Source organism: Meleagris gallopavo, chromosome 26, assembly GCF_000146605.3.
Source record: "Meleagris gallopavo isolate NT-WF06-2002-E0010 breed Aviagen turkey brand Nicholas breeding stock chromosome 26, Turkey_5.1, whole genome shotgun sequence".
In the NCBI taxonomy this organism is placed as follows: Eukaryota; Metazoa; Chordata; class Aves; order Galliformes; family Phasianidae; genus Meleagris; species Meleagris gallopavo.
Genome location: NC_015036.2, coordinates 417,683 through 429,206, shown reverse-complemented (window position 1 = coordinate 429,206; position 11,524 = coordinate 417,683). Strand labels below are relative to the sequence as shown.

Here is an 11,524-nt window from a genome sequence, read left to right as displayed (position 1 = left end):
GTTACCTGCCCGTTACCTGCCCGTTACCTGCCCACACCACGCACCCGCTGCATCACCTCTGCTTGCCAACTGCACGCCCTCCACTTGCCCTGACGCGCACCGTGGTGCACCCGGCCCCTCTCCCTCCTGGCCGTGCCCTGCAGGGTGCAGCTGGCCGTGAACCGCCGCACCGAGGAGGCCGTGGCCGTGAAGATTGTGGACATGAAGCGCGCGGCCGACTGCCCGGAGAACATCAAGAAGGAGATCTGCATCAACAAGATGCTGAACCACGAGAACGTCGTCAAGTTCTACGGGCACCGGCGCGAGGGGGCCACGCAGTACCTCTTCCTGGAGTACTGCAGCGGCGGGGAGCTCTTCGACCGCATCGGTGCGTCGCAGAATGCAAACGTGCGCCTTGCAAACTGCGTCGGAGCGGTGCTCCGTGTGCGGCTGGGAGCTGCAGCTCCCTTCCTCACTGCTCGCTGGTTGCAGAGCCGGACATCGGGATGCCGGAGCCGGAGGCGCAGCGCTTCTTCCAGCAGCTGATCGCTGGTGTGGTGAGTGCTGCGGGACGGCGAGGGAGCCGCGGTGCTCCGTGGTGGCAGCAGTGACCCCCGTCCCACCCGCAGGTGTACCTGCACAGCATGGGCATCACGCACCGCGACCTCAAGCCGGAGAACCTGCTGCTGGATGAGCGAGGTGTGCCCCCCACCTCGACTTCCTGCTGCATTTGATCGCTTTAACTTAAACATTTCTATTTGTTTTCCACCCAGACAACCTGAAGATCTCCGATTTCGGCCTGGCCACCGTCTTCAAGCACAACGGGCGCGAGCGGCTGCTGAACAAGATGTGTGGCACGCTGCCCTACGTGGCCCCCGAGCTGCTGCGGCGCCCCGAGTTCCGTGCGGAGCCCGTGGACGTGTGGGCCTGCGGCGTGGTGCTGACTGCCATGCTGGCGGGAGGTGGGCAGGGGGGCACACGGGATGCACGTGGGGGTACGAGGTGTGGGGTATAGGTGAGGTACCTGGGGGGTGCATCTGGGATGCGTAGGGGAGGTGTGACGTGCAGGGTGGGGGTGGCACTTGTGAGAATCAGAAGCCTCGTGCGGAGCAGAGCAGCGATGCCTCGCGTGGGAGGTTGCGGTGGTGTTGCAGTGGATGTTTTGCACAGAGCAGTACTTCTGCACGCTGCGCACCTTGGTACATCGCGCCCTTTTGGAAGCAAACAGAAAGGCAGCATTCCAGCCTGCCTTTGCCAATCCCTTGTGCCACCCCCGCCGTCCCCTCTCCCGCAGAGCTGCCCTGGGATCAGCCCAGCGACAGCTGCCAGGAGTACAGCGACTGGAAGGAGAGGAAGACCTACCTGGCACCCTGGAGGAAGATCGACTCCGCACCATTAGGTACGCAGCTGGAGGCAGCCGTGCCCCCCACCGCCCCGCACCTCCTCCATGCACCCCGTTCCTTACAGCACTGCTGCACAAGATCCTGACCGAGAGCCCCACGGCTCGCATCACCATCCCCGACATCAAGAAGGACCGCTGGTTCTGCCGGCCCCTGAAGAAGGGTAAGGGCTGCGGGGCAAAACGCGTTTCCTGCCTGAGCTGTGCACACTGTTGGGTTTTCCTTGTTTTGCAGGCACAAAGCGCAGCCGTGTGTCCTCAGGTGGTGTCACTGAATCCCCCGGCGCCCTCCCCAAGCACATCCGCTCTGACACAGACTTCTCCCCTGTGAAGGGTGCCCTGGGGTGAGCGGGCTGCACCACACCTCCCTGCTGCATGCTGCCTTTCTGCACTGCAGGGGCGTCCTTCTGCACTGCAGCAGCTGGCGCAAACCAGCTCGGTGCACACATGACCCCACACTCATCCTTTCCCTACTTGTGCACGCAGAACCCTGAAGAGGTACAGCCCTCTCAGCCACCCCATTTGCAATCTCATCTGCTTGCCTTGCAGGGAGGACAAGGCGAGTTACTCCACATCACAGCCTGAGCCTGGCACCGGCGGCGCGCTGTGGGACAGCAGCATGGGCAGCATCGACCGCCTGGTGCAGGGCATCAGCTTCTCACAGCCTGCCTGCCCCGAGCACATGCTGCTCAACAGCCAGCTGCTCGGCACGCCAGGCTCCTCCCAGGTGCGCTCCCTAGGATTTGGTGTGCAACATTGCAGCCTTGTAGATGCGTATCTCTGCAGTGTTCGTAATGCCGGGGTGCAACCTCGCAACCTTTGGGGGGCAGCTTTGCAGTATTTCTAATCCTAAGGGGCCGCTTTGCAGTACGTACCACCTTAGGTTGCTACTTTGCAATACTTGGGACTCCGTTCTGCAGCATCTATAGTATCAGATTTGGCACATTTATAACACTTGGGTTGCAACTTTGCGATGTTGATAATACTGGGGATGCAGGTCTGCAGTACCTCAAATGTTTGGGGTGCAGTTTTGCAGGACCGGGTGCTGTTTCCCCGTTCCGTAGCACCAGCACGCAGCTCGCAATGTTTACCACGAGGGGGTGCGATTTGTTCATACCGCGCCAAACCAGGGATGCGACTTGATGCACCTTCGGGCTCTGGGGCTGCACGGAGCACTTTGCATCCACGCAGGGGGGCTGAGGCGTGGGGTGCGGGCACAGCACTGCAGCTTTGCAGCATTCCTGATGCATTCTGTGCTGCAGAACCCGTGGCAGCGCCTGGTGAAGAGGATGACGCGTTTCTTCACCAAGCTGGACGCCGACGGCTCCTACCGCAGCCTGAGGGATGTGTGTGAGAAGATGGGCTACGGCTGGAAGCAGAGCTGCACCAACCAGGTGGGGGCCGGGCCGGGGGGAGCGGGGGGCGGGGCTGAGCCCCCCCGTGACGCCGTGCCCCTGCAGGTCACCATCTCCACCACGGACCGGAGGAACAACAAGCTGATCTTCAAGGTGAACCTGCTGGAGATGGAGAGCAGGATCCTGGTGGACTTCCGCCTCTCCAAGGTGGGCGCTGGGGGGCACAGCGGGCACAAAGCAGCTCGCGGTGGGTGCACGCATCGTTGGAGGGATGTTGGGGTGCTGCGCTGAGTGGGGCTGCAGGAGGCTGACTGCTGACTGCTGACTGCTGGCTGCTGACTGCTGGCTGCTGACTGCTGGCTGCTGGCTGCTGACTGCTGGCTGCTGGCTGCTCTCCCCATGCAGGGCGACGGGTTGGAGTTCAAGCGGCATTTCCTGAAAATCAAAGGCAAACTGAGCGACGTGGTCAGCAGCCAGAAGGTGTGGCTGCCCCCACCCTGAGCCCCTTGTCCTCCTCCTCCTCCTCACCCCGTGGGGCTCCCATAGCCCCCGGCAGAGCTGTGCTCTCCAGGGCAGCACTATGGGGACGGCCCGGCTCTGCGCCCGCTGCGGCTTTTATGGGTTCAATAAAGCTTGGGATCGCAGCTCAGCTCCGTGCCGTCTTAGGGGCGTTCCGGGCACAGCGCCGGCGTGGAGCAATCGGCCCCGTGCTGTTCTGCAGCTCCGTTCACTCTGGAACCGACTGATGGCGCGGAGGGCTCTCCTTTGAGCTCTGTGGCTCCATCCATGCCCTGGAGCTGTGGGGGCAGCTCGGGGTCCTCCCCGCTCCCTGCCCCCTCGGAGCGGCAGCTGCCCCCTTCCAGCCTCTCTAATTGCTTTTCACAGCGCTAACGAGCCCGGAGCTGCCAGGAGTTGTTAGCGCTGGAGCGAGAGGAGCGCGGGGATTAACCCGGGGCAGCGCTCCCCCCTTTCCCTACCTCACCCCCCCCAGAAAAACGAGCAATCCCCCGATCCCCACCCCGAGGTGCACATCCGCACCACTCAGCCCCAAACCCACCGACCCTGCTGCTGGCTGCACTTACTGAGTTGGAAAAAGCCTCTTTCCGTTGTTTTCCCCTTTTTCCAGTGGAAGCCCCCCCTTCGGCAGAGCAATTAACGGGGCCTTTTGGGGTTTTTTAATTGCATATTTATATTGCAGCCAGGAACGAGATCCCGGCAGCGGGCGAGGGGCAGCAGGAAGACGCCGCCCCGACCCCGTGTGCTTTTCAGCCGGGATTAAGCGCCGTTAATTGTCCCAGAGATCACAGATTGCAGCCGGGGGATAATTAGGCTGAATGCGGGCTTTTCTGGTTCAGTCCCCCGGGGGCTCCCGGTGGGCACAGATTTGGGTTTCCAGGCAAAAAGGAGCTTGGGAGCACCCTTAGAGTGAGGATTTTGGGGGTGGGAGCCGAGAACTGAGGGTCGTGTTGTGCAGAACCTCCCACAGCTCATTGCAGCAGTGGGAAATTGGTCCTATTTGCAGGAAAGGTTTCTCTTCCGGGGGAAAACTTGTCCTTTGCTTTGCCTGTTGCCTACCCCTGTTCTGGGGCTCACAGGGGTGTCCCATGGGTTTGAACATCGAGCATCACTGTGGGCGATTGTGGTAAGCCTTTAGTAACCATGTAGTAACTCTTCAGTAAACCTATAGTAAACCTTTTATCCCATATACAGGGCTCTTACGTTAGATGCAGGATTTAGGATGCTGTTGTTAGGATGTAGATGCAGGTTTTAGGGTGCAAGTGCAGGACACGGGATCCAGCAGGTTCAGGATTTGGGGTGCAGAGATGGGAAAGGGAATTTAGAGTACAGATACAGGACAGGTGGTATGGAGAATGGGATGCTGGACACCAGGTTCAGGGTGCAGAATCGGAACACACGACGGGATGCAGCAGCAGAAGCCACAGGGAGGATGTAGGTGCAGGACAGCAGGTGCAGGACGTAGGACAGCGAGTGCAGAAGGAGGATTTGGGACGCAGATGTGGGATGTAGGTGCAGGACAGGGATGCTCCGTCCCCTGGGAGCCCCAGGAGATGGGAAACGCCAGTTCCCAATGAGCAGGGATTGCTTCGTGCCACGCGCCCGGCCGATGCTGGGATTTCCCTGTTTGTCCCCATCTGGGCAGCAGAGCCCGGCCACATCTGCCCACCAGATGTGATGGGGCCGCGCCTGGGGGGGGCGGGGTGGGAACCTCCCTGCTCCCCCCCCACTGGGACCCCCGCAGCCATTGCTGAGATGGGCTGCAGCAGCGGGGCTGCGGATGGAGGGGCTGAGGAGAGCGATGTGGGGCGCAGCTCTGAGGTGTGGATGCAGATCCAGGATGGGACGTGCAGGATTAGGCGGTCTGTGAGCAGCACGGGGGGGGTTGCACAGATGAAAGCTGCAAAGATCCCCCAAAATGTGGGGTCGGCCCCACAGCCGTGGGCGGGAGAAAGGAGGAAAAAGCAAAATGCTCGAAAAAGGTGAAAGCCTCCCAAACGCTGAGGTCATTTCTTGGCGAGGAAGTGGGCTCGGCTCGAAGTGCCTCCAGGTCTATTTAATATCAGCAGACGCATTCCTGGGCAGGGCGGGGAGAGCGCCCGCACCCCAGGCGGCCCCGAACGCCCCAAAAACCCCCCACAGCTCTCACAGCTCCGGGGCAGCGCTGAGCAACAGCAGAAGGAGCACAGAACTGGGACAAATGCCCCCGGGATGCAGGGACCTGAAGCTCTGAGTGTGATTTTGGGGGATGGGGAGGAAAAGTGCCCACGCGACCCCCAACACAAGGGGCCCACGGTGCTGCGCTGGAGCAAAAAGGGGGAAACCCCATTAAAATAAGGTGTCCCCCCGTCCCACAGCCACCCTGCAGAGCTGCCAACATCCCGCACGTTCTGAGGGCTTTGGTGACAGCCGTGTTTATTTTGCTAAATCTCACAAACCCATAAGGGGGGGGAAGGGGGGGTCGTTACTGAAAGGCTGAAACAAAAGAAGTGAAAAGGGATGGAAGTGCTGGAAAGTGAGGTTGGAGCTGCGTGCGCAGAGCAGCTGCCCTGAAATCAAGGTGCAAACAGTGGCAGAGGTGCCCTGCTGGGGGAAAGGAGCGTTTGGGGGCATTTCTGCCATGGAGGCAGTGGGGCGATGCTCAGGCCGGGGCATTTCATGGTGCTGACACATTCCTCCCGTCAGCAGGATTTGCACCACAGCACCAGCAGAATTCCCAGGTCGGTGCAGCATCGCTCCCTGTGTTGGCTGTCTGCGCTGCGTGGGGCTGCGGCCAGGAGGGCTGCCTGCAGTGCAGGGGATGCCTGCAGCCTGCGGGGATTTTTGCAGCACTTCATGGGGATATTTGCATCCTGTGGTGGTGTTCCAGCTTGCAGGGAAGTTTGCAGAGCACAGGGATGCTCGCGATGTGCAGGAATGCTTGCAGCACAGGGGGATGCTTGTAGTGCACAGGAATGTTTGCGTCGTGCAGGGATGTGTGTGGCATGCAGGGATGTTTGCAGCACCCTGCAGGTCCCACAGGTGCTAGCAGCAGTTTTTCAGCCTTGCCCCTTCCCCGTGCCTCAGTTTCCCCTCCCCGAGGGCAAGCACAGCGCTGGAGCTGTGGGACTCAGCTCACTGCTGCCTGCTTCCAAGCAGTGTCTGTGTGTAAGGCAGGTGAGGGCTGTGAGCAGCAGCAATGAGTGCTGAGGAATTTCTTTTCCAAAGTGCCAAAATGGGGCCTGCAGAGCCTTTCCTCCCCAACCACATCCCCAGGCTGCAATGGAGCTCGCTCTCCCTTTCTCACCATTGCAGCACTCAGAGGGGCTGCTGCTCGCCAGATGTGATAAGGAAAGGTTTGGCTGAAGCTTGAAAAGTGGAGGGGGAGGTGGGGAAAGAATAATAAAAAAAATAAAAAAGAAGCAAAGCAAATTCCTTGGCAAATCAAAGCGTGGTGCGTGCGGAGCACGGAGCATCCGTCCTGATAAGGGATGAGGGCTGTGGGAGGAGGGGAGGCAGCGCTGGGAGCCGCCCATGGCTGCTGGCTGGGGGCAGGGAAGCACCCGCCCTGCAGCCCAGGCTGTGCCTCAGTTTCCCCACCCTGTGAATGCTGCAAAGGGTTAAAGCTCAGCGGGTAAAATACCTTGGAGGGGTTAAACAGGGCGATTTTTCTGCTGGGTTTTATCCAAAACATATGTTTTTGCCACTATTCGAGTTATCTGGGATATTTCCTGCGTGTTTGCTCCTATGGCAACCGGCCCAGCATGAAAGACCTATTTACTGGGCCGTGGGATAAGGCAGGGCCATGTGTTGTCAATTTGGAAGGCTCCTTCCCCTCCAATCTGTCTCCAGCCCCCCGGCTCGTCCAGGGAGAGGCAGCGGGTGGGGGTGGATGGGCTCTGCAGGGTGGGTTGGAAGCCCATCAGAGAGAGGTTGAGTTGAGGTTCCTTCACTATCGCTTTGAGGTTCTTCAGGAGCTACAGACGGACACAAGCAAGCTGTAACATTGGGGTGAGGTCCTTTGGGGAGGTAGAGGTGGGCACCGTAACCTGCAGCACTGGTTTGGTGTCCATCGAGGGACATAAGGATGCATGCAAGCAAGCTACAACCCTGTCTGGAAGTCCTTCAGGGGTTGGGGATGGAGGCAAGTGACCTACCGTACAGATCCTTCAGGGAGGCCAATGGACACCAGTAACCTAAGGCAGTGGCTTGACATCTATCTGAGAGCTGAGGATTGACACGAGTGACCTACATCACTGCTCTGAGGTCCTTCAGGAGCAAAAGACGGAGCCAAAGGGCCTTCAACGTCAGTCTGCGGTCCATCGGGGATACAGGGACGGAGGCAAGAAACCCACATCACTGCTCTGAGGGCTGCCCGAGGGACTGGGCTGGAGATGGGCTGGGGATAAAATGCCTCCAGTGCGGGTCTGGGATGTCACCAGGAGGCACAGCGGGAAGCAGGGCTGGTGCCAAGCAACCCAGCATCCATCCCAGAGCCCGACACCGAGGCTCACCCCAGGCGTGGGGGAGGAGGGTCCTGGGGGGGGCGAAGACTCCTCAGATCCTCAAAGCTGCCAGGAGGTCTGATTCCCCTTCAGCGTGTCTGGACTTCTTTTGGGGTCACCCCAGTGCCCCAAGAGCCCCCAACACTGCCTGGGACCACTCTGTGCTCCCTCCCGGGCAGCTGCAGCCAGCAGGACCAGACACAGTGTGGGACAGAGGATCTGCAGAATGCTTCACCCCCCAGGACTCCCACACTGCTATTTCTGATGAAAAAAGCCCAAATAGATGATAATTTTTTTCCTCCCCCACGTTTTGCAGGAGTGACCCTTCCTTCCCCCCTCCCTCCCTCCCACCGGCCGCCCGGCGCTGCCTCACCGTATTTCTTTTTAACACACACACAAAAATAAAGGCTTTTGGCCAAAATAAACCTTCTCTATGAAAATGTGCGTTTGGGTCAAAAAGCCACTTTGCACTGGGAAAAAAGAAAAAAAGTGAAAAGAAAACCCCTTAAGTGCACAGCTGGCAAAGCTCCGAGGGAGATATAATATCGTATAATATCATTTGCACAGTGATGCACGGGGGGAAGGATGGAGGAACAGAGCGAGCCCCCGAAGCAGAGCGGGTGGGACAGGAGCTGCTCCCCGTGCAGCCAGCCCTGCTCACACCGCGTTCGTTTCCAGCACGGAGGTTGGCCAGGGATGGAGATGCCCTCGGGGGGGGCGGCGCTCCCTCGCGATGCTCGCAGGCTGCGCATCCCCTTCCAAAAAGCTGCCTTATCCCCCACCAAGCTGGCTGGGGAGATGAGGAAATTGCCTCCTTTCCCGTTTCCCCAACCCCGGAGGAGACAAGCGATCGTTTGAAGGCGGCTCTTCATTTCCTGCCCCGCGCTTCAAAGCGCTGATGGCCGACGGGGGGTGGGGGCTTGGGCGGGGGTTGGGGCATCGCACGTGGCCGCGGCTCCCCGGGCGACGGCGGGTCCGGCGGAGCAGAACTCTCTGCCAAGGCAAACATTGGCTTCAGAAGGAGTTTTGTCTCTTTCTTTCTTCCTAAAAATGCCAAGTTTTTGCTCACTTGAGGAGGAAAGCGGGTGTTGCTTTGTTTCCATCCCGGCTCTGTTTTTGCAGCAGGACCACGGCGCAGGTGCAACGGGGCTTTCGGACGCTTGGCTTTCACCCTCACCCCTGTTGGGCTGTAGGAGGGCCCCCGTGCCCCCCCGCATGTCCCCCATATCCCGTCATCCACCCCTAGAGATGATGGAATGCAGCGTGCTGGGAGGGGGCTGTGCTCAGCAGGGGCTGCAGCAGAGCAGGGAATTCCCTGTGCCTGGGTGCGGGCCAGCAGGAGAGCCTGGGGCACGGCGAGGTGTCAGAGCTCTTCCCTGCCCTTCCTCCTCCTCCTCTTTCTCCTCTTTCTGCTTCTCCTCCTCCATCTCCCCTTCCTTCTCCATCTCCATTTCCATCATCCCCTCTCACCACTTCCTCCTTATCTTTGTCTCTTCTCCCTTCATCTCTCTCCTCCTCTCCTTACCTCGTCTCTTCTCATCTCCTCACCTTCCCTTCCCACGCTGCTCCCACCCGACCCCCCCACACCTCCCCCCGCTCCGCTCCACGCCTCGCTTTCCCCTCTTGTTGAGCTCCATCAGCCGATGCCACCCAGCACCAGCTCCACAAATGAAGAGCCCGGGGACCACCCCTGGCAGGAGAAGACCCCCACATGGAGGCCTGCATCCCTGGGGCTGCCTGCGACGCGTTGGGCAGCGAAGCCCCGATAAATCCTGCGGCAGCAGCGCTCTGAGAGCAGCTGTGTTTTTCTAGGCATCAGCGATGTGACTGATAGCGTTTTACTGCTACCACAGAAGCTGTTCACACGTAAATGTTACACAAGGGTTTTACAGACTTTTCTGTCCCTGATATTGACGTTAATGCGGCTAAAGAGGACTTGAAAAGGTGATGTGTTTCAGACCAAAAGCTCTCACTGGCAGGAAAGTGCACGGGTGTCAAGTGCTTAAAAAGCAAAGGAAGATGGAAGCCACAAACCTCGTGACCCTGCAGCCTTCACCTGTCCCCAAAACAGCCTGTCCACCCGGCAAGGCCAGGGTCAGGCTGTGCCCTTCCCAGCAGTGCCCCTTAACCCTCCCTGCTGGAGCCCCTCGAGAGGTGACTGGGAATTTGGGGACAAGTGGAGCGGGACGGGGAGCTGGGGACCAGGACAAGGTGATGGGAATCGGGATGAAGTGCCTGGTGAAGACTGGGACAAGGGAACTGGGATGGGGACTGGGAGGAGATGCCCATTAGGGACTGGGCTGAGTTGATGTGGACTGGGATAAGGGGATGGGGACCAGGATGAGATACTAAGGGGAACCAGGGCAAGATACCTGCTGGGGACGGGGTGATGGGGACCAGGACAAGATATTGGCCAGGAAAGGTATGAAAGGGTGAGGGGACAGGAGGACAAGGTACCTGCTGGGGACAGAGTGACAAGGGCCGGGATCTACCGGGGACCAGGCCAGGGCAACACGGAGCACCTCCCATCCTCAGCCTCCCACGCTGACCCCGCATCTACCGCCCACCCCCACCTGCCAGCCCCTCCTCCCCCGCCCCCGCTGCCCCCCAGTCCCCGGCCCGGCCCGCAGTGCCCCGAGGACACCGCTGTGGGGCCGCGCAGCTCCCGCGGAGTGGGAGCGAGGAGGGTTGGAGCGCGGGGCGCTGCCGGCTCAATGGCGGGGCCTCGCTCCCACGAGTGCATGAAAGGCCCCCTGTCCAAACGGCATTAGACGCGCTGCGAAGGCTCATTCCCGATCGGTCACGCTCCGAGGCGCAGCTGCAGCCCCCGGCCGCGGGAGCCGAGGATGCTCCGGGGCTTTGTTTGGGCAGCCCCGCTCCCGGGAACCGTGACAGGACGATCGGATTACGGAGCGGCCGGAGAAAAGCCGCCCTCGCTGTGAGCAGAGGGGGGAACGCAGCCCCCGCCCGCCGAACGCTGAGCTACCTGCCTGCTGCCATCGGGACCGAACAAAGCCGACCCCGCAGTGCCGGGTCGGGTTGGGAGGGGTTGGGTAACAGCCCCGTTAATGACGGCTTCGCTCGCTGCCCTTCTGCGGGATGGGGTGTAGTGTGGCCCGTGGGGAAGGGCGAGAAGGGGTCGATGTGCACAAGAGACCCCCAAGAGGAGATGGCTTTCGTGGTCCCAGCCGCGCTGTGGGGGCAGAGCAGGTGCCGCCGTTGCCCATTTTTGGGATGCCATCATGGGGCGCTGCTGAGCCAAACCCCTGAAGGGCGCACGGGGGGCAACGCTCGGCCAGGAGGAAAGGCCGCCCTGAGGAAGCTGAGCAAGAGGAAAGGTGACAGCAGCACAGCTCAGCAGCTGAGTCAGCAGCAAGAGGGGCAACGCCGAGGTTGGGCCGCCCAAAGCCACCCAAACCCGGCGAGAACCCGCAGAGGTTGCTGGGTCACGGCCTTTCTGTCCCCACCGGGACGGTTATGAACCCGCCGCCAGACAAAGCCAGCAGCCCGCAGCGGAGCCCAGTGTTCCCATTTGCATCTTTGCAGAAGGGATTAGCGGAGCCCCGTTGTCCGGGTGTCACCCGGCGCCTTTGAAAGCAGATGACTTCATCCGCTTTCATGGCCCTGCCGCCTTCCAGTAATTAGATTTGCTCCCGACGACAGCAGCGGGGGTGAGGATGCCGGCCAAATTTTGCTCCCCTCTCGCGAGCAGTTTGGTTATGGGTCCGGCGATGGTCCTGCTGGAGGAAACCCCAAAACACGGCAGGCGCTGCGCTGGTCGCCGGGCGCAC

At 60.4% G+C, this 11,524-nt stretch overlaps 1 protein-coding gene across 1 annotated transcript; it reads left to right on the top strand.

Annotated features, from left to right (window-relative positions):
* Positions 1-6: 6 nt before the first annotated feature.
* On the top strand, positions 7-3,382 carry CHEK1 (checkpoint kinase 1). The gene is made up of 11 exons (XM_010723791.2): positions 7-367; positions 472-536; positions 609-678; positions 753-941; positions 1,274-1,378; positions 1,447-1,542; positions 1,614-1,722; positions 1,928-2,105; positions 2,641-2,772; positions 2,839-2,940; positions 3,139-3,382. The coding sequence occupies exons 1-11, from the start codon at positions 202-204 to the stop codon at positions 3,232-3,234; spliced, it is 1,308 nt and encodes a 435-aa protein (XP_010722093.2). The 5' UTR covers positions 7-201; the 3' UTR covers positions 3,235-3,382.
* Positions 3,383-11,524: the final 8,142 nt, after the last annotated feature.

Bases quoted from the DNA above. Each gene is read 5' to 3' on its own strand.
- CHEK1 (XM_010723791.2), top strand. From the start codon at position 202: ATGAAGCGCGCGGCCGACTGCCCGGAGAACATCAAGAAGGAGATCTGC. The intron at 368-471 runs GTGCGTCGCAGA...CGCTGGTTGCAG, and splicing joins GGAGCTCTTCGACCGCATCG to AGCCGGACATCGGGATGCCG. The intron at 1,723-1,927 runs GTGAGCGGGCTG...CTTGCCTTGCAG, and splicing joins CCTGTGAAGGGTGCCCTGGG to GGAGGACAAGGCGAGTTACT.